This window comes from Hyperolius riggenbachi, chromosome 9, assembly GCF_040937935.1.
Source record: "Hyperolius riggenbachi isolate aHypRig1 chromosome 9, aHypRig1.pri, whole genome shotgun sequence".
NCBI classification, from domain to species: Eukaryota; Metazoa; Chordata; class Amphibia; order Anura; family Hyperoliidae; genus Hyperolius; species Hyperolius riggenbachi.
In genome coordinates, this window is record NC_090654.1 from 58,116,402 (window position 1) to 58,135,790 (window position 19,389).

Here is a 19,389-nt window from a genome sequence, read left to right on the forward strand (position 1 = left end):
TGCTAGGGGGGTGACAGGAGGTGATTGATGGGTGTCTCAGGGGGTGGTTAGAGGGGAAAATAGATGCAATCAATGCACTGGGGAGGTGATCGGAAGGGGGTCTGAGGGGGATCTGAGGGTTTGGCCGAGTGATCAGGAGCCCACACGGGGCAAATTAGGGCCTGATCTGATGGGTAGGTGTGCTAGGGGGTGACAGGAGGTGATTGATGGGTGTCTCAAGGTGTGATTAGAGGGGGGAATAGATGCAAGCAATGCACTGGCGAGGTGATCAGGGCTGGGGTCTGAGGGCATTCTGAGGGTGTGGGCGGGTGATTGAGTGCCCTAGGGGCAGATAGGGGTCTAATCTGATAGGTAGCAGTGACAGGGGGTGATTGATGGGTAATTAGTGGGTGTTTAGGGTAGAGAACAGATGTGAACATTGCACTTGGGAGGTGATCGGACGTCGGATCTGCGGGCGATCTATTGGTGTGGGTGGGTGATCAGTTTGCCCGCAAGGGGCAGGTTAGGGGCTGATTGATGGGTGGCAGTGACAGGGGTGATTGATGGGTGGCAGTGACAGGGGGTGATTGATGGGTGATTGACAGGTGATCAGTGGGTTATTACAGGGAAGGACAGATGTAAATAATGCCCTGGCGAATTGATAAGGGGGGGTCTGAGGGCAATCTGAGCGTGTAGGCGGGTGATTGGGTGCCCGCAAGGGGCAGATTAGGGTCTGATCTGATGGGTAACAGTGACAGGTGGCGATAGGGGGTGATTGATGGGTGATTGATGGGTAATTAGTGAGTGTTTAGAGGAGAGAATAGATGGAAACACTGCGCTTGGGTGGTGATCTGATGTCGGATCTGCGGGCAATCTATTGGTGTGGGTGGGTGATCAGTTTGCCTGCAAGGGGCAGGTTAGGGGCTGATTGTTGGGTGGCAGTGACAGGGGGTGATTGATGGGTGATAGGTGATTGGCAGGTGATTGACAGGTGATCAGTGGGTTATTACAGGGAAGGACAGATGTAATTAATGCACTGGTGAATTGATAAGGGGGGGTCTGAGGGCAATCTGAGCGTGTGGGCGGGTGATTGGGTGCCCGCAAGGGGCAGCTTAGGGTCTGATCTGATAGGTAACAGTGACAGGTGGTGATAGGGGGTGATTGATGGGTAATTAGTGGGTGTTTAGAGAAGATAACAGATGTAAACAATACATTTGGGAGGTAATCTGACGGCGGGTTTGCGGGCGATCTAATGGTGTGGGTGGGTGATCAGATTGCCCGCAAGGGGCAGGTTAGGGGCTGATTGATGGGTGGCAGTGACAGGGGGTGACAGGGGGTGATTGATGGGTGATAGGTGATTGGCAGGTGATTGACAGGTGATCAGTGGGTTATTACAGGGAAGAACAGATGTAATTAATGCACTGGCGAATTGATAAGGGGGGTCAGAGGGCAATCTGAGCGTGTTGGCGGGTGATTGGGTGCCCGCAAGGGGCAGATTAGGGTCTGATCTGATAGGTAAAAGTGACAGGTGGTGATAGGGGGTGATTGATGGGTGATTGATGGGTAATTAGTGGGTGTTTAGAGGAGAGAATAGATGTAAACAATGGATTTGGGAGGTGATCTGATGTCGGATCTGCGGGCGATCTATTGGTGTGGGTGGGTGATCAGATTGCCCGCAAGGGGCAGGTTAGGGGCTGATTGTTGGGTGGCAGTGACAGGGGGTGATTGATGGGTGATTGACGGGTGATTGACAGGTTATCAGGGAAGATAGATGCATACAGTACACAGGGGGGGGGGGGGGTCTGGGGGGGGGGGGGTCTGGGGAGAATCTGAGTGGTGGGGGGGTGATCAGGAGGGGGCAGGGGGCAGGGGGGGGGATAAAAAAAAATAGCGTTGACAGATAGTGACAGGGAGTGATTGATGGGTTATTAGGGGGGTGATTGGGTGCAAACAGGGGTCTGGGGGGTGGGCAGGGGGGGGTCTGAGGGGTGCTGTGGGCGATCAGTGGGCGGGGGGGGCAGATCAGTGTGTTTGGGTGCAGACTAGGGTGGCTGCAGCCTGCCCTGGTGGTCCCTCGGACACTGGGACCACCAGGGCAGGAGGCAGCCTGTATAATACACTTTGTATACATTACAAAGTGTATTATACACTTTGTAGCGGCGATCGCGGGGTTAACATCCCGCTGGCGCTTCCGTATGGCCGGCGGGATGTTACGGCGGGTGGGCGGAGCCAGTTGCCGGGGGAAGCGCGCGTCATCAATGACGCGATCGCTCCCCCGGCATGCCTAAAGGACGCGCCGCCTGAAGGCGTATTGCGGTCCTTTAGGCGTCCACTTTGCCGCCGCCCATGGGCTGTGGGCGGTCGGCAAGTGGTTAAACACAACAATTATCTCCAGTGGATTCCAATAGTATTGACAGCTATGCATTGTAACATACTAACATAGTTTGGTTGAAGAAAAGACATCCATCCATCAAGTTCAACCAGTTGCCTAGTATGTATTCATTCATTGTTACTGGTTTCTGAACACTGAAAACTGATTGCATTACAGATAGCAGCTTACCTAAGAGGCTACTCCAGAAAGAGAGGAAGGTGGCACTTCCTGTCACATGACCTGGCGCTGCTGGGTTACATCTTTTCGTTGTAACAGTAAATTCTTGACCCGTTTTCTCATTTTTTGCTCCAGTCACTTCTATTTCCACCACATGCCAATCTGGTATACTGAAAAGTGCCATTAGTATAGAAGTATATACAGTATATTCCAGGAGTATATTCTTACTAAGATATGAGCATTCATTTAGGCTAGTTACACACCGTGACGTTGCGTTATAGTGGACGTTATGGTCGCATAATGTCCCTAACGCAATGCCTGCCAGTGTTGGTAGAGGACATTGAGTGAGCCGCGTTAAGTGGCTCTTTCCGCATTAGGGCAGTGAGAGTGGCGCTGATTGGCCGGCGGGACCACGTGATGCGGAGTGAAACACTCCGCATCACGTGGTACCGCCAGCCAATCAGCGGCCACCAGTGCAGTGCATATTGAGTAGCCATGTGCGCGGCTACGTAGCAGCCTCTCCCCGCCTCCTCTCCGCCCCAACACTGAACATGTGCAAACAGTCTAACGCGGCTTAAGCCGCTGGAACGCTATAGTATGCTGCACGTTCTGAAGAACGTGCAGCGTTACATGTAACGCAACGTGGGCAGTGTGAACAACCCCATTGACTTTGTATTGCTGTGAGTTGGGGAGCGTTACAGGCTGCACTAACGTGTGCCTGTAACGTCCCTGTGTGGAAGCAGCCTAAGATATACTGTATATGAACAAATGAACAGTGGCTAAGTAGCTAGTAGCACTCTCACTTTGAAGTACTCGAATCTCAGCGTTTGAATACCAGCCATGACTTTATATGTGAGGCCCCTTTCACGCTGGCGCAGTGCGTTGGTCTGTTTTTACCGCAGGCCAACGTTATACCAGTGAAAGTCTATGGGCCCTTTTACACCGACGCAATGCGGCGGAAGTGACATAATCACTGCAACTCCGACGCGCGCGCATACCTACGTTACTGTTGAGACGTGCGGTGGTCCGAAAGTCATGTAAGTCTATGGGGATGCATATATTTTTAAAAATGCCCACGGTAGTGTTGCGGCGTGCATGTACGGAAGCATATTTTACCAATACACTTTTGCGCAATTCGTCTTTTCAGCCACAGGAAGTGAGCGCTCTCTGGTTTCCTCCTATATGCCAAAGATATACCGGCAGGATAAATGACAGCAAAAAAGTGAAGATGACCAGCACTTGCCAATTCTTAAAAAGCAGGGTATTTATTCACAAAAAAAGTGAACAAAAAATAGCCATGACATCTGGACTCCCAGAATGTAACTATAGCTCTTGAGAGTAGATATAGCTCTTAGCTGCAAACAGTACACTCCCAGTTAACGGCTTTTCAAATTTGCCTATCCATGTATGTGATTGGATGCTTTGGAGTTTGCTTCCAGTTCCCCATCAGGTCCACCTCTGTAGCGATTGGCTATAGCTTAGGGGGGAGGGGTATAAATAGAGTTTAGGCAGGCAATAGTGACATGCTTTCACTTGACAAAGAGCGGTTTATCCGTTCGAAACGGCGACAGTCCGTTGTGATTGGAATTGGGCTGCAATGGAGGCGTAACCTATTCTGGAGGAAGTCCTCATGCTACTGTTTGCAGCTAAGAGCTATATCTACTCTCAAGAGCTATAGTTACATTCTGGGAGTCCAGATGTCATAGCTATTTTTTGTTCACTTTTTTTGTGAATAAATACCCTGCTTTTTAAGAATTGGCAAGTGCTGGTCATCTTCACTTTTTTGCTTGCATTAAGTCTGTATCAGCCATACAGGCTAGACCTGGCACAGCCGTTGAAGCAAGATAGGTGTGCTGTCCAAGAAGTACAAAACAAAGGCAGGATAAATGACAACTAATGTGAGAGGTATATGAAGGCTGCCATATTCATTTACTTTTAAGAAATACCAGTTGCCTGGCTGTCCTGCTGATCCTTTTCCTCTAACACTTTTAGCTATAGCCACTGAACTAGGGTTGCCAGGTCGGCTGATGGAGAAAACCGGACAGGGGGTGGAGCTAGGGGTGGAGTTAGGGGCGGAGTCAGAAGCACACTTTTATGTAGAGTGGGGCTAAGCAATGGGCTTTTTTAAAAAAAATGTATAGTATTTATATCGCACTGACATCTTCTGCAGCACATTACAGAGTACATAGCCATGTCACTAACTGTCCTCACCAGTAGTACTGGTCCAGTGCACATAAGAGACAGTTTTTCACCAGTAACTGCACATAAGAGACAGCTTTTCACCAGTAAATGCACATTATAAGAGACACCTTTTCGCCAGTAAATGCACATAATAAGAGACAGCTTTTCCCCAGTAAATGCACAAGAGACAGCTTTTCACCAGTAAATGCACATAATAAGACACAGCTTTTCACCAGTAAATGCACATAATAAGAGACAGCTTTTCACCAGTAAATGCACAAAAGAGACAGCTTTTCACCACTAAATGCACATAATGACAAACAGCCAGTGTTCCCAGTATATGTAGCCAGGGATATATGTGCCCAGTATATGTAGCCAGGGGGTATATATGTCCCAGTATATGTAGGCAGGGGTGTAAATGTCCCAGTATACGTAGGCAGGGGTATATATGTCCCAGTATATGTAGCCAGGGGGTATATGTGCCCAGAATAGGTAGCCAGGAGCTATATGTGCCCAGAATAGGTAGCCAGGGGCTATATGTGCCCAGAATAGGTAGCCAGGGGCTATATGTGCCCAGAATAGGTAGCCAGGGGCTATATGTGCCCGGAATAGGTAGCCAGGGGCTATATGTGCCCGGAATAGGTAGCCAGGGGGTATATGTGCCCAGAATAGGTAGCCAGGGGCTATATGTGCCCAGAATAGGTAGCCAGGGGGTATATGTGCCCGGAATAGGTAGCCAGGGGCTATATGTGCCCAGAATAGGTTAGGTAGCCAGGTGCCCCCCCCAGGTGCAATCTCCCCCCCCCCTTCCCTCACCTTAGGGTGCTCTCTCTCCCCCGCTGTCTCCTCCAATATGATGTGCAGGCTGGCGGGTGGCTGCGGGCGGAACTTACCTCTGTGTCGCAGGCGCCGGAAGTTCGGGTCCCGCAGCCGCTGAGATTCGACTCAAAAAAGATCCGGATCAAAGATTCGAATCATTCATGAGCCGGACAACACTATTCAGACTGATTAGTGTTGTCCGGCTCATGAATGATTCGGATCTTTGATCCGGATCTTTTTTGAGTCGAATCTCAGCGGCTGCGGGACCCGAACTTCCGGCGCTGGAGCGACACAGAGGTAAGTTCCGCCTGCAGCCACTCACCAGCCTGCACATCATATTGGAGGAGACAGCGGGGGAGAGAGAGCACCCTAAGGTGAGGGAAGGGGGGGGAGATTGCCCCCCTTTTCCACCGCTGCTCCCAGCTCTCTCTCTGCTGCGCTGTTCTCCTCCTGCGCTGCGGGGGGGGCTCTAAACCGGACAACTTAATTGTCCGGTTTAGCATGCCTTTTTGCACCGGACACAGCGCACAAAAACCGGACTGTCCGGTGTAAAACCGGACACCTGGCAACCCTACACTGAACAAGCATGCAGCAGATCAGGAGTATCTGACATTATTGTCAGATCTGACAAGATTAGCTGCATGCTTGTTTCTGGTGTTGTTCAGACACTATTGCAATCAAATAGACCAGCAGGGCAGCCAGGCAACTAGTATAGTTTAAAAGGAAATATATATGGTAGCCTCCACATGCCTCTCACTTCAGTTGTCTGTAAAGGGGCACTACGGCGACAAATTGTAACATTTAAAATATGTGCAAACATACAAATAAAAAGTATGGTTTTTTTTTCCAGAGTAAAATGAGCCATAAATTACTTTTCTCCTATGTTGCTGTCACTTACAGTAGGTAGTAGAAATCTGACAGAAGTGACAGGTTTTGGACTAGTCCATCTCTTCAAAGGGGATTCTCAAGGATTTATTTATTTTCAAAAGCACTTAGTGAATGGCAGTTGCTCTGCCAACTGCCCAAAAAACTGTGTAGCGAGCAGGGAAGCTGGCCAGCATCATTGTTTAACCAGTTCACCCCCAAGGGTTTTTATCCTAACGGACCAGAGCAATTTTCAGTTGTCAGCGCTCCTCCCTTTTATTCCCTAATAACTTTATTACTACTTATCACAAGAAAATGATCTATACCTCGTTTTTTTCGCCACCAATTAGGCTTTCTGTGGATAGTACATTTTGCTAAGAATTTTATTATTCTAAATGCATTTTAATGAGAAAAACAGAAAAAAAAGAAAAAAAATCATTATTTCTCAGTGTTCAGCCATTATAGTTTTAAAATTAAACATTCTCCTGTGGATAAAACAAACACGTTTTATTTGCCCAGTGGTCCCGATAATTAAACCGTTTAAATTATGTCCCTATCACAATGTATGGCGACAGTATATTATTTTGAAATATAAGTGGTTATTTTTCTGTTTGTTCTGGCCATAATTACAAGCCCCTATGTAATAAATTAAAATTAATTTTCCCCCATAAAATATAGAATAAAAAAAGCTGAGTCCCTAAGGCAACTATTTATTTATTTTTTTTAAGCTGATTTTTTTTTTACAAGTGTTTTTTTTTTTGGGGGGGGGGGGAGGGTTGGAAGTGTAATTTTATTAATGATGTGTATATACTTGAAAATGTATGTATTTTGTAGGTGTAATATACTTTTTGGCCACAAGATGGCGCTAGTGAACACTCATAGGACGTGTTCACTTTTTTTTTTTTTTTTTTTTTTACACTTTATTAAACTGTTACATTTCCTGTTTATGTGAATGGACGTAGCCGCTGTTCGCGGTCACGTCCATTCACTCCAGGCACTGCGATTGGGTAGAGGACCGTTCGGTCTTCTTCCCCAATCACCCAGCACGGGATATCGACGGTAATGGCAGCGGCGCGCACACGGCGGTAGCAGCGGCGGGAATGCGCGACGTATTAAAACGTCATGTTGCCGTTAATAGCGGTAAGCATGACGTTTTAATACGATAGGATGTCGGTAAATGGTTAAATCCTTTTTAGAGAATATCTTTACAAAGAATAAAAGCCTTGCTGAGAAACCCCTATGAAGAGATGGACTAGTCCAAAACCTGTCGCTTCTGTCAGATTTCTACTACCTACTGTAAGTGACAGCAACATAGGAGAAAAGTAATTTATGGCTCATTTTACTCTGGAAAAAACGTACTTCTAATATTTGTCTATGTTTGCACATATTTTAAAATTTTAAAAATTTTCGCCATAGTGCCCCTTTAATTGTTTACCCCCAATTTATCCCAAGCCTTTGGTAGTGTCATTAGACTATGACTATGGTAGGGACAATGGATTGTCGGTCCTTCCAAGGGCCAGTTAGTGAGGTGAATGATTCAGTATAGTATACATCAAGTTGTGCCAAATGCTGTATAAAAATGTTAAAAACAGATTTAAAGTGAATAGGAAGTCATATTAAAAAAAAAAAAATCAGATACTCATCTAAGGAGAGGGAGGCTCTGGGTCCCATAGAGTGTCCCCTCTCCTCTCCCGGTCCCCGCTGTTGTCCTGGCACCCCATAGCGGTATTCGACCGTTTCGGTCAAATACCGCTGTCTCCCAGCCGAAGGGAGGCTTCGGAAATGCTCTACACTGCGCACGTGCGCGCACCCTCTATGACGCACTCGCGCATACGCAGTGTGGAGCCGCCTGTCTTCGGGAAGACTTGGCTCCCGAAGACTTCCGAAGTCCCCTCGGCGGGGGATGTGTACAGAGGAACCAGCGCAGCACCGGCCATTAGGACTGAGCCTTCCCTCTTCTTAGGTGAGTATCTGACTTTTTTTATTTAAATAAGGGTTCCCATTAACTTTAAAAGGAGGAAGAATGGTGGACTTACTTCCTCCAAGAAAGACCACAGCTAGGTCAAATAACTTACTGCAAGCATTAACCACTTCCCCACTAAGGGGTTTTTGCCCTTCTAGACCAGAGCAATTTTCACCTTTCAGTGTTCCTTCCATTCATTCACCAATAACGTTATCACTATTTATCACAATGAAATGATCTATATCTTGTTTTTTTTGCCGCTAACTAGGATTTCTTTGGGCAGTACATTTTGCTAAGAATTATTTTTTTCTAAATGCATTTTAACAGGAATAAAAAGAAATAAAAAAAAAATTCAGTATTTCTTAGTTTTTAGCCATTATAGTTTTAAAATAAAACATGTTACTGTGGATAAAACACACACATTCATTTGCCCATTTGTCTTGGTTTGTATAACTTTTAAAGAGACACTGAAGTCTCATAAAAATGGTCTTTTTATTTCAAAAATGTCTTTAACATGATAGCCCTAACTAAACCGCCACATCACCGTGGCTGAAATCGAACTAAATCCCCCCTAACTCCCCCCTCCCTCTCCCCCGCAAAATCCACGACTTTCTTGGTCGTGGATTTTGCTGCTGGAGGAGGCAGAGATTTCAGCCGCAGCTCTGCCTCCTTATGCATCAATCCCGCGCGTATCTACGCCTCTCCCCGCCCCTCTCAGTGAAGGAAAACTGAGAGGGGCGGATGCGGCAATCCGGGCTGACAGACGCGTGGAGAGGCAGAGCTGTAGCTGAAAGCTCTGCCTCTCACGAAAGCGCTGCCCGGATTGCCCCCCCCGGGGAGTTTGGGGGGATTTAGTTAGATTACAGCCATGGAGATACAGTGTTTTAGTTAGGGCTATCATGTTAAAGACATTTTTGAAATAAAAAGATGATTTTTATTAGACTTCAGAGTCTCTTTAAAATACAGTATGTCCCTAGTACAATGTGTGGCGACAATATTTTATTTGGAAATAAAGGTGCATTTTTTTTGTTTTGCGTCCGTCACGAATTACTAGCCCTTACTTAAAAATAACAGTAATATACCCTCATGACATACATATTTTAAAAAAAGTTCAGTCCCTAAGGTAACTATGTATCTTTTTTAAAATGTCTTTTTTTTTAATATATGCACATTTTTTATTTTAGTAACTATGGGATAGTGGGGGAGGTAAAGGGTTAATTTTAATGTGAAATGTATGTATTTTTTATTAATCCCCCTGGTGGCAATCCCGACCTGTGCTCAGGCTCCGCTTGATGTGCTGATAGCGGTTAGCCCAAGCACAGGTCGGGCTGGCAAAATACCGCCACGTGCATTGTATTCCTGGGTCCCGCGTGTGATCAGTGCTGCACAGTGCTGATCGCACGACTGGGTGGTCTGCATCACATGATGCCCAGTAACCGATGAGGCAGGTAGGGAGTCTCACAGATTCCCCATCCACAGCAGCATATCATAGAGCAGCCAGGAAGATGGAAATAACTAATTGAACGTAGCTCCCAGCTTGCGGTGCTGTGAGGTCTGCTATACAGTAGTAGTAAAAAGTATGTGAACTTTTTGGAATTATATGGTTTTCTGCACAAATTGGTCATAAAATGTGATCTTATCTTCATCTAAGTCACAACAATCGACAATCACAGTCTGCTTAAACTAATACCACACAAATAATTAAATTATAGATGCCCTGCCTTATAGAAAACACACACCAGTTTTGGGGTTGCCTTTCCCAAGAAGCATTGTCTGATGTGAATGATGCCTTGCACAAAAGAGCTCTCAGATGACCTACAATTAGAATTGTTGACTTACATAAAGCTGAAAATGGTTATAAAAGTATCTCCAAAAGCCTTGCTGGTCATCAGTCTGCGGTAAGACAAACTGTCTATAAATAGAAAAAGTTCAGCACTGCTGCTACTCTCCCTAGGAGTGGCCTCCTGTAAAGATGGCTGCAAGTGCACAGTGCAGAATGCTCAATGAGGTGAAGAAGAATCCTAGAGTGTCAGCTAAAGACTTACAGTACAAAAGTCTCTGGAATATGCTAACATCCCTATTAGCGAATCTATGATATGTAAAACACTAAACATGAATGGAGTTCATGGGAGGATACCACAGAGGAAGCTACAGCTGTCCACAAAAAAACATTGCTGAACATTTAAAGTCTGCAAAAGAGCACCTGGATGTTCTACAGCAGTACTGGCAAGATATTCTGTGGACAGATGAAACAAAAGTGGAGTTGTTTAGAAGAAACACACAACACTATGTGTGGAGAAAACGAGAAACAGCACACCAACATCAAAACTGTGAAGTATTGTGGTGGGGGCATCATGGTTTGGGTCTGCTTTGCTATGTCAGGATCTGGACGGATTGCTATCATCGAAATCATCGTAGGAAAAATGAATTCCCAAGTTTATCAAGACATTTTGCAGGAGAGCTTAACCACTTGAGGACCTAGGGCTTTCTACCCCTTAAAGGGGAACTTCAGCCTAAACAAACATACTGTCATCAAGTTACATTAGTTATGTTAATTAGAATAGATAGGTAATATAATCTCTTACCCACCCTGTTTTAAAAGAACAGGCAAATGTTTGTGATTCATGGGGGCTGCCATCTTTGTCATGGGGGCAGCCATCTTTTTGGTTGAAAGGAGGTGACAAGGAGCAGGAGACACAGTTCCAACTGTCCTGTGTCCTGATTGCCCCTCCCAGCTGCACACCCTAGGCTTCAAATGTCAAATTCAAAATGTAAAAAAAAAAAAAAAATTGCACCAAAACAGCAGAAAGAGAACAACAACATCAGAAATCCCATCATGCTTTGCACAGCATCAGGGGAAAAAAGCCCGGGCAGTTTTCTTCTGTGCAGCTAAAAACGAGGCTTGTATAAGAGAAACAAAGTTCTGATGCTGTGAAACTGTTAAAGAAACACCAGGCCTTTTCAGTGCCGCTGAGTCGATTTTTAGTCCGGAGGTTCACTTTAAGGACCGGCCACTTTTTTTCCATTCAGACCACTGCAGCTTTCACGGTTTATTGCTCGCTCATACAACCTACCACCTAAATGAATTTTGGCTCCTTTTCTTGTCACGAATAAAGCTTTCTTTTGGTGCTATTTGATTGCTCCTGCGATTTTTACTTTTTATTATATTCATCAAAAAAGACATGAATTTTGGCAAAAAAATGATTTTTTAACTTTCTGTGCTGACATTTTTCAAATAAAGTAAAATTTCTGTATACATGCAGCGCGAAAAATGTGGACAAACATGTTTTTGATTAAAAAAAACCCATTCAGTGTATATTTATTGGTTTGGGTAAAAGTTATAGCGTTTACAAACTATGGTGCAAAAAGTGAATTTTCCCATTTTCAAGCATCTATGACTTTTCTGACCCCCTGTCATGTTTCATGAGGGGCTAGAATTCCAGGATAGTATAAATACCCCCCAAATGACCCCATTTTGGAAAGAAGACATCCAAAAGTATTCACTGAAAGGCATAGTGAGTTCATAGAAGATATTATTTTTTGTCACAAGTAAGCGGAAAATGACACTTTGTGACTAAAAAAAAAAAAAAAAAAAAAAGTTTCCATTTCTTCTAACTTGCGACAAAAAAAAATGAAATCTGCCACGGACTCACCATGCCCCTCTCTGAATACCTTGAAGGATCTACTTTCCAAAATGGGGTCATTTGTGGGGTGTGTTTACTGTCCTGACATTTTGGGGGGTGCTAAATTGTAAGCACCCCTGTAAAGCCTAAAGGTGCTCATTGGACTTTGGACCCCTTAGCGCAGTTAGGCTGCAAAAAAGTGCCACACATGTGGTATTGCCGTACTCAGGAGAAGTAGTATAATGTGTTTTGGGGTGTATTTTTACACATTCCCATGCTGGGTGGGAGAAATATCTCTGTAAATGACAATTTGTTAATTTTTTTTACACACAATTGTCCATTTACACATTATACTACTTCTCCTGAGTACGGCGATACCACATGTGTGGCACTTTTTTGCACCCTAACTGCGCTAAAGGGCCCAAAGTCCAATGAGTACCTTTAGGATTTCACAGGTCATTTTGAGAAATTTCGTTTCAAGACTACTCCTCACGGTTTAGGGCCCCTAAAATGCCAGGGCAGTATAGGAACCCCACAAATGATCCCATTTTAGAAAGAAGACACCCCAAGGTATTCCGTTAGGAGTATGGTGAGTTCATAGAAGATTTTATTTTTTGTCACAAGTTAGCGGAAAATGACACTTTGTGAAAAAACACAATTAAAATCAATTTCCGCTAACTTGTGACAAAAAATAAAATCTTCTATGAACTCGCCATACTACTAACGGAATACCTTGGGGTGTCTTCTTTCTAAAATGGGGTCATTTGTGGGGTTCCTATACTACCCTGGCATTTTAGGGGCCCTAAACCGTGAGGAGTAGTCTTGAAACGAAATTTCTCAAAATGACCTGTGAAATCCTAAAGGTACTCATTGGACTTTGGGCCCTTTAGCGCAGTTAGGGTGCAAAAAAGTGCCACACATGTGGTATCGCCGTACTCGGGAGAAGTAGTACAATGTGTTTTGGGGTGTATTTTTACACATACCCATGCTGGGTGGGAGAAACACCTCTGTAAATGACAATCTTTTGATTTTTTTACACACAATTGTCCTTTTACAGCGGTATTTCTCCCACCCAGCATGGGTATGTGTAAAAATACACCCCAAAACACATTGTACTACTTCTCCCGAGTACGGCGATACCACATGTGTGGCACTTTTTTGCACCCTAACTGCGCTAAGGGGCCCAAATTCCAATGAGTACCTTTAGGATTTCACAGGTCATTTTTGTTTCAAGACTACTCCTCACGGTTTAGGGCCCCTAAAATGCCAGGGCAGTATAGGAACCCCACTAATGACCCCATTTTAGAAAGAAGACACCCCAAGGTATTCCGTTAGGAGTATGGTAAGTTCATAGAAGTTTTTATTTTTTTGTCACAAGTTAGCGGAAATTGATTTTAATTGTTTTTTTTCACAAAGTGTCATTTTCCGCTAACTTGTGACAAAAAATAAAATCTTCTATGAACTCACCATACTCCTAACGGAAAACGTTTGGGTGTCTTCTTTCTAGAATGGGGTCATTTGTGGGGTTCCTATACTGCCCTGGCATTTTAGGGGCCCTAAACCGTGAGGAGTAGTCTTGAAACAAAAATGACCTGTGAAATCCTAAAGGTACTCATTGGACTTTGGGCCCCTTAGCGCAGTTAGGCTGCAAAAAAGTGCCAATCATGTGGTATCGCCGTATTCGGGAGATGTAGTATAATGTGTTTTGGGGTGTATTTTTACACATACCCATGCTGGGTGGGAGAAATACCTCTGTAAATGACAATTGTTTGATTTTTTTTACACACAATTGTCCATTTACAGAGAGATTTCTCCCACCCAGCATGGGTATGTGTAAAAATACACCCCAAAACACATTATACTACTTCTCCTGAGTACGGCGATACCACATGTGTGACACTTTTTTGCAGCCTAGGTGCGCTAAGGGGCCCAACGTCCTAATCACAGGTCATTTTGAGGCATTTGTTTTCTAGACTACTCCTCACGGTTTAGGGCCCCTAAAATGCCAGGGCAGTATAGGAACCCCACAAGTGACCCCATTTTAGAAAGAAGACACCCCAAGGTATTCCGTTAGGTGTATGGCGAGTTCATAGAAGATTTTATTTTTTGTCACAAGTTAGTGAAAAATGACACTTTGTGAAAAAAAAACAAAAATCAATTTCCGCTAACTTTTGACAAAAAATAAAATCTTCTATGAACTCGTCATACACCTAACAGAATACCTTGGGGTGTCTTTTTTCTAAAATGGGGTCACTTGTGGGGTTCCTATACCGCCCTGGCATTTTACGGGCCCAAAACCGTGAGTAGTCTGGAAACCAAATGTCTCAAAATGACTGTTCAGGGGTATAAGCATCTGCAAATTTTGATGACAGGTGGTCTATGAGGGGGCGAATTTTGCGGTCATATGCAGGGAGGCCTTTTAGATGACAGGTTGTATTGGGCCTGATCTGATGGATAGGAGTGCTAGGGGGGTGACAGGAGGTGATTGATGGGTGTCTCAGGGGGTGGTTAGAGGGGAAAATAGATGCAATCAATGCACTGGGGAGGTGATCGGAAGGGGGTCTGAGGGGGATCTGAGGGTTTGGCCGAGTGATCAGGAGCCCACACGGGGCAAATTAGGGCCTGATCTGATGGGTAGGTGTGCTAGGGGATGACAGGAGGTGATTGATGGGTGTCTCAAGGTGTGATTAGAGGGGGGAATAGATGCAAGCAATGCACTGGCGAGGTGATCAGGGCTGGGGCCTGAGGGCATTCTGAGGGTGTGGGCGGGTGATTGAGTGCCCTAGGGGCAGATAGGGGTCTAATCTGATAGGTAGATAGGTGTTTAGGGTAGAGAACAGATATAAACACTGCCCTTGGGAGGTGATCTGACGTCGGATCTGCGGGCGAACTATTGGTGTGGGTGGGTGATCAGATTGCCCGCAAGGGGCAGGTTAGGGGCTGATTGACGAGTGGCAGTGACAGGGGGTGATTGATGGGTGGCAGTGCCAGGGGGTGATTGATGGGTGGCAGTGACAGGGGGTGATTGATGGGTGATTGACAGGTGATCAGTGGGTTATTACAGGGAAGAACAGATGTAACTAATGCACTGGCGAATTGATAAGGGGGGGGTCTGAGGGCAATCTGAGCGTGTAGGTGGGTGATTGGGTGCCCGCAAGGGGCAGATTAGGGTCTGATCTGATGGGTAACAGTGACAAGTGGTGATAGGGGGTGATTGATGGGTGATTGATGGGTAATTAGTGGGTGTTTAGAGGAGAGAATAGATGTAAACACTGCGCTTGGGTGGTGATCTGATGTCGGATCTGCGGGCGATCTATTGGTGTGGGTGGGTGATCAGATTGCCTGCAAGGGGCAGGTTAGGGGCTGATTGATGGGTGGCAGTGACAGGGGGTGATTGATGGGTGGCAGTGACAGGGGGTGATTGATGGGTGATTGACAGGTGATCAGTGGGTTATTACAGGGAAGAACAGATGTAAATATTGCACTGGCGAATTGATAAGGGGGGGTCTGAGGGCAATCTGAGCGTGTAGGCGGGTGATTGGGTGCCCGCAAGGGGCAGATTAGGGTCTGATCTGATGGGTAACAGTGACAGGTGGTGATAGGGGGTGATTGATGGGTGATTGATGGGTAATTAGTGGGTGTTTAGAGGAGAGAATAGATGTAAACACTGCGTTTGGGTGGTGATCTGATGTCGGATCTGCGGGCGATCTATTGGTGTGGGTGGGTGATCAGATTGCCCGCAAGGGGCAGGTTAGGGGCTGATTGATGGGTGGCAGTGACAGGGGGTGATTGATGGGTGGCAGTGACAGGGGGTGATTGATGGGTGATTGACAGGTGATCAGTGGGTTATTACAGGGAAGAACAGATGTAAATATTGCACTGGCGTATTGATAAGGGGGGGTCTGAGGGCAATCTGAGCGTGTAGGCAGGTGATTGGGTGCCCGCAAGGGGCAGATTAGGGTCTGATCTGATGGGTAACAGTGACAGGTGGTGATAGGGGGTGATTGATGGGTAATTAGTGGGTGTTTAGAGGAGAGAATAGATGTAAACACTGTGTTTGGGTGGTGATCTGATGTCGGATCTGCGGGCGATCTATTGGTGTGGGTGGGTGATCAGATTGCCCGCAAGGGGCAGGTTAGGGGCTGATTGATGGGTGGCAGTGACAGGGGGTGATTGATGGGTGATTGACAGGTGATTGACAGGTGATCAGGGGGGATAGATGCATACAGTACACAGGGGGGGGGGTCTGGGGGGGGGTCTGGGGAGAATCTGAGTGGTGGGGGGTGATCAGGAGGGGGCAGTGGGCAGGGGGGGAGATAAAAAAAAAATAGCGTTGACAGATAGTGACCGGGAGTGATTGATGGGTGATTAGGGGGGTGATTGGGTGCAAACAGGGGTCTGGGGGGTGGGCAGGGGGGGTCTAAAGGGTTCTGTGGGCGATCTGGGGCAGGGGGGGGGGGAAATCAGTGTGCTTGGTGCAGACTAGAGTGGCTGCAGCCTGCCTTGGTGGTCCATCGGACACTGGGACCACCAGGGCAGGAGGCAGCCTGTATAATACACTTTGTAAACATTACAAAGTGTATTATACACTTTTTATGCGGCGATCGCGGGGTTAACATCCCGCCGGCGCTTCCGTATAGCCGGCGGGATGTTGCGGCGGGCGAGCGGTGACAGGCGCCGGCGGAGGATCGCGTCACGGATGACGCGATCGCTCCGCCCATGCCCCTACAAGGACCGCCGCCTTTGGGCATGAGCTGGTCCTTGCGGGGTGCACCTTCCGGCCGCCTTTGTGCGTTAGGCGGTCGGGAAGTGGTTAAGCAGATCTGTCCACCAGCTGAAGCTCAGCAGAAGATTGAGATGCTGTGGCATGACCTCAAGAAAGCAATTTTCCCAAGTTTATCAAGACATTTTGCAGGGGAACTTAAGGCCATCTGTTCACCAGCTGAAGCTCAGCAGAAGATTAGCAGAAGATTGAGATGCTGTGACTTCAAGAAAATTATTTACACCAGACATCCCAAGAATATTGCTGAAACAGTTCTGTAAAGAGGAATGGTCAAAAATTACTCCTGAACGTTGTGCACGTCTGATCTGCAACTGCAGGAAACGTTTGGTTGAAGTTATCGCTGCCAAAGGAGGTTCAACCAGTTCCAAGGGTTCACATACCTTTCCCCCCTGCACTGTGAATGTTTACATGTTGTGTTCAATAAAAACATGAAAACATTGAATTATTTGTGTGGTATTAGTTTAAGCAGACTGTGATTGTCTATTGTTGTGGCATAGATGAAGATCAGATCACATCATCACCAGAAGCTGGCACTAGAGGCGCAGTGAAGGTGAGGTCTGTGATCGCCATTGGAGCCATGCATTAGGTGAGCAGCGCTGGCACGCCTCATAGTTCTCTCACCCTTTGTGTCTTGGAATGTTATTCATTTAATAGCTTGCACTCTGTTATATATTTTATTCATCGTTACATCTGCTTTTGTAATCACCAGTTCTGTAGTTTGTACCAGTGTCCATATTTGATGTATATCATTGTCTGTATCATTAAGTATCCCTTGTTTGTTTTCCTACTTTGTATAGTGCCACGGAATATGTTGGCGCTTTATAAATAAATAATAATAGTTACTGTATACACGGGGGCAGAGGAGGACACACGGGGTAGGGGGTAGTGGAGACAATACAGGGAGTTCACAACACAGCAGTCGGCAGTTTATATATCGGCGGGCGTTCGTAAGTACCTGTATTGGGCATATAAGAGGTAGGGACTTTTTCTACCCATTTTTTGGGGAAGAAAAAGTGTGTCTTACATGTCAAAAAATACAGTAGATCACGCAGGCCCTGATGGTGGTTGCAAGTTTTTGCAACCCACCTTTGTGAGTATAAACTTTTCTAGCACAATATACCAACTCATACCAGCGATATTGCACCCCTGGTCTCTCTCATACCTTTCAGATTCTTAGAAGTTATTGAAAATCACCATCCTCCTATTAATATTTGCTGCAAATGTTTATCTCACCAGCCTGCATCTGAAGAAGAATATTGCCAGATACTTGTGTGAAGAGGCTCTTGTGAAATGCCTCTAAGTACATTTGTAAATATGCTCAGAATTTCCTAATGCTACTTTTGTGCATATCTGAGAATGAAATCAATGATTGCTATGCTCCTAATATGCTACTGACTAATATCTCCTTGTAGCCTCCCACCATGGCAGTAGCTATATGATTGGAAATAAAATTAAACATGTCTACATTGAACAGCAGGTCCTCTGAAACAGACTGATCAATGATTGATTTTGAGCCGAAATTGGTCTAAAGCTTTGACTAAACATGCTGGAAAATCTCTGTCGCAGTGCTTGATCAGGTGCATGGTGGTAGTGGTGTTCGATATCGTGGTGACCGACGGACCCCAGGCCAGTGTCCCCCAAGTATAAAATGTCCCCCATGCATATGTTTAGTGTTTTAAAATTTCACCAGTCCACCAGCACGACTTCTGGCGTCTTCCGCCATCACCACCGCGTCTGCCTTTACCGCACGTGCCTGTACCACGTGGCACCAGACTGGCGAGTGTGTGATGTCATGGACACTCAAGGCAAAAGTGGACTCGGTAGTGATGGAAGAAGAGAAGGAAGAGGCCAGGAATGGTGGACAGGTGAGATTTTAGAAAACACGAGCACCTGAGGAAACCTTTTCATACTTGGGGGAGGGCGGGCAGGTGGCGGAGGCGTCAGTGCTAGGGAGATTTTGGCTGAAATCTATCAGAGATCAGTGTTCAGTGTATGGTCAGGCAACAGATCCTTATCTGATCAGATTTGACCAGAGAGAGATCTGTCTCATGGTCAGTCTGCCCATACATCACTTGATGTATAGGCACCTTAAAGGAATAATGTTCAGTGAAGACGCCTCTTACCTGGGATCAGCAACCAAGACTCCTATCACCCTGTCAAATCCCAGCGTGTGGGCGGCCATGCAGGCTGCAGCCATGGTGTTGACGTTATTGGGAGCCATTGGGCACATATCACGAACTGGACCTTCATATAGAACTGTGCGACTGTTAATAGGTTGAAGTGTTGTCTTTCTTAGCGCTCCTTCCAGCTTAAAGCTGTTGGGGTGTTTGGTCATTGTGATTCTCAAAGCCTGTGTAGAATAAGAGATGGAGTTATTACACAACAAATCTGTGAAGAGGGAATATTATGATTCATGAACAATCATTTCTGGGCAGCGCTAGGATATGTTAATAATAGTTCAATGCTGACATCTCTTATGCAATATGTATTATTATTATTGATTTAATATCTATGACTGCATATGGTATTGCCACATGAGTTATGGCTTTTGGCACAGGATCTGGGATGTCTTTAGATTTCGGGGCACGAGATCACGCTCAAGTTAAGTGTTCGGAATGATGTAATCAGC

General features: G+C 45.8%; 2 protein-coding genes across 6 annotated transcripts in view; one reads left to right on the forward strand and one right to left on the reverse strand.

Moving 5' to 3' along the window:
• The window catches only part of GGA1 (golgi associated, gamma adaptin ear containing, ARF binding protein 1), a 468,858-nt gene that overhangs the window by 345,963 nt on the left and 103,506 nt on the right, over positions 1-19,389 (forward strand). The window lies entirely within an intron of this gene.
• Positions 1-19,389, reverse strand: part of ASPDH (aspartate dehydrogenase domain containing) — a 62,144-nt gene that overhangs the window by 8,271 nt on the left and 34,484 nt on the right. For 4 of the 5 annotated variants that reach the window (XM_068252839.1, XM_068252836.1, XM_068252837.1 and 1 more), the window contains 2 exons: positions 18,884-19,110; positions 2,540-2,697 (listed from right to left, as the gene is read on the reverse strand). In XM_068252839.1, the coding sequence (XP_068108940.1) occupies positions 2,540-2,697; positions 18,884-19,110 (385 nt within the window). The remainder of the gene's footprint in view (positions 1-2,539; positions 2,698-18,883; positions 19,111-19,389) is intronic. The other variant, XM_068252838.1, reaches the window with a different exon arrangement.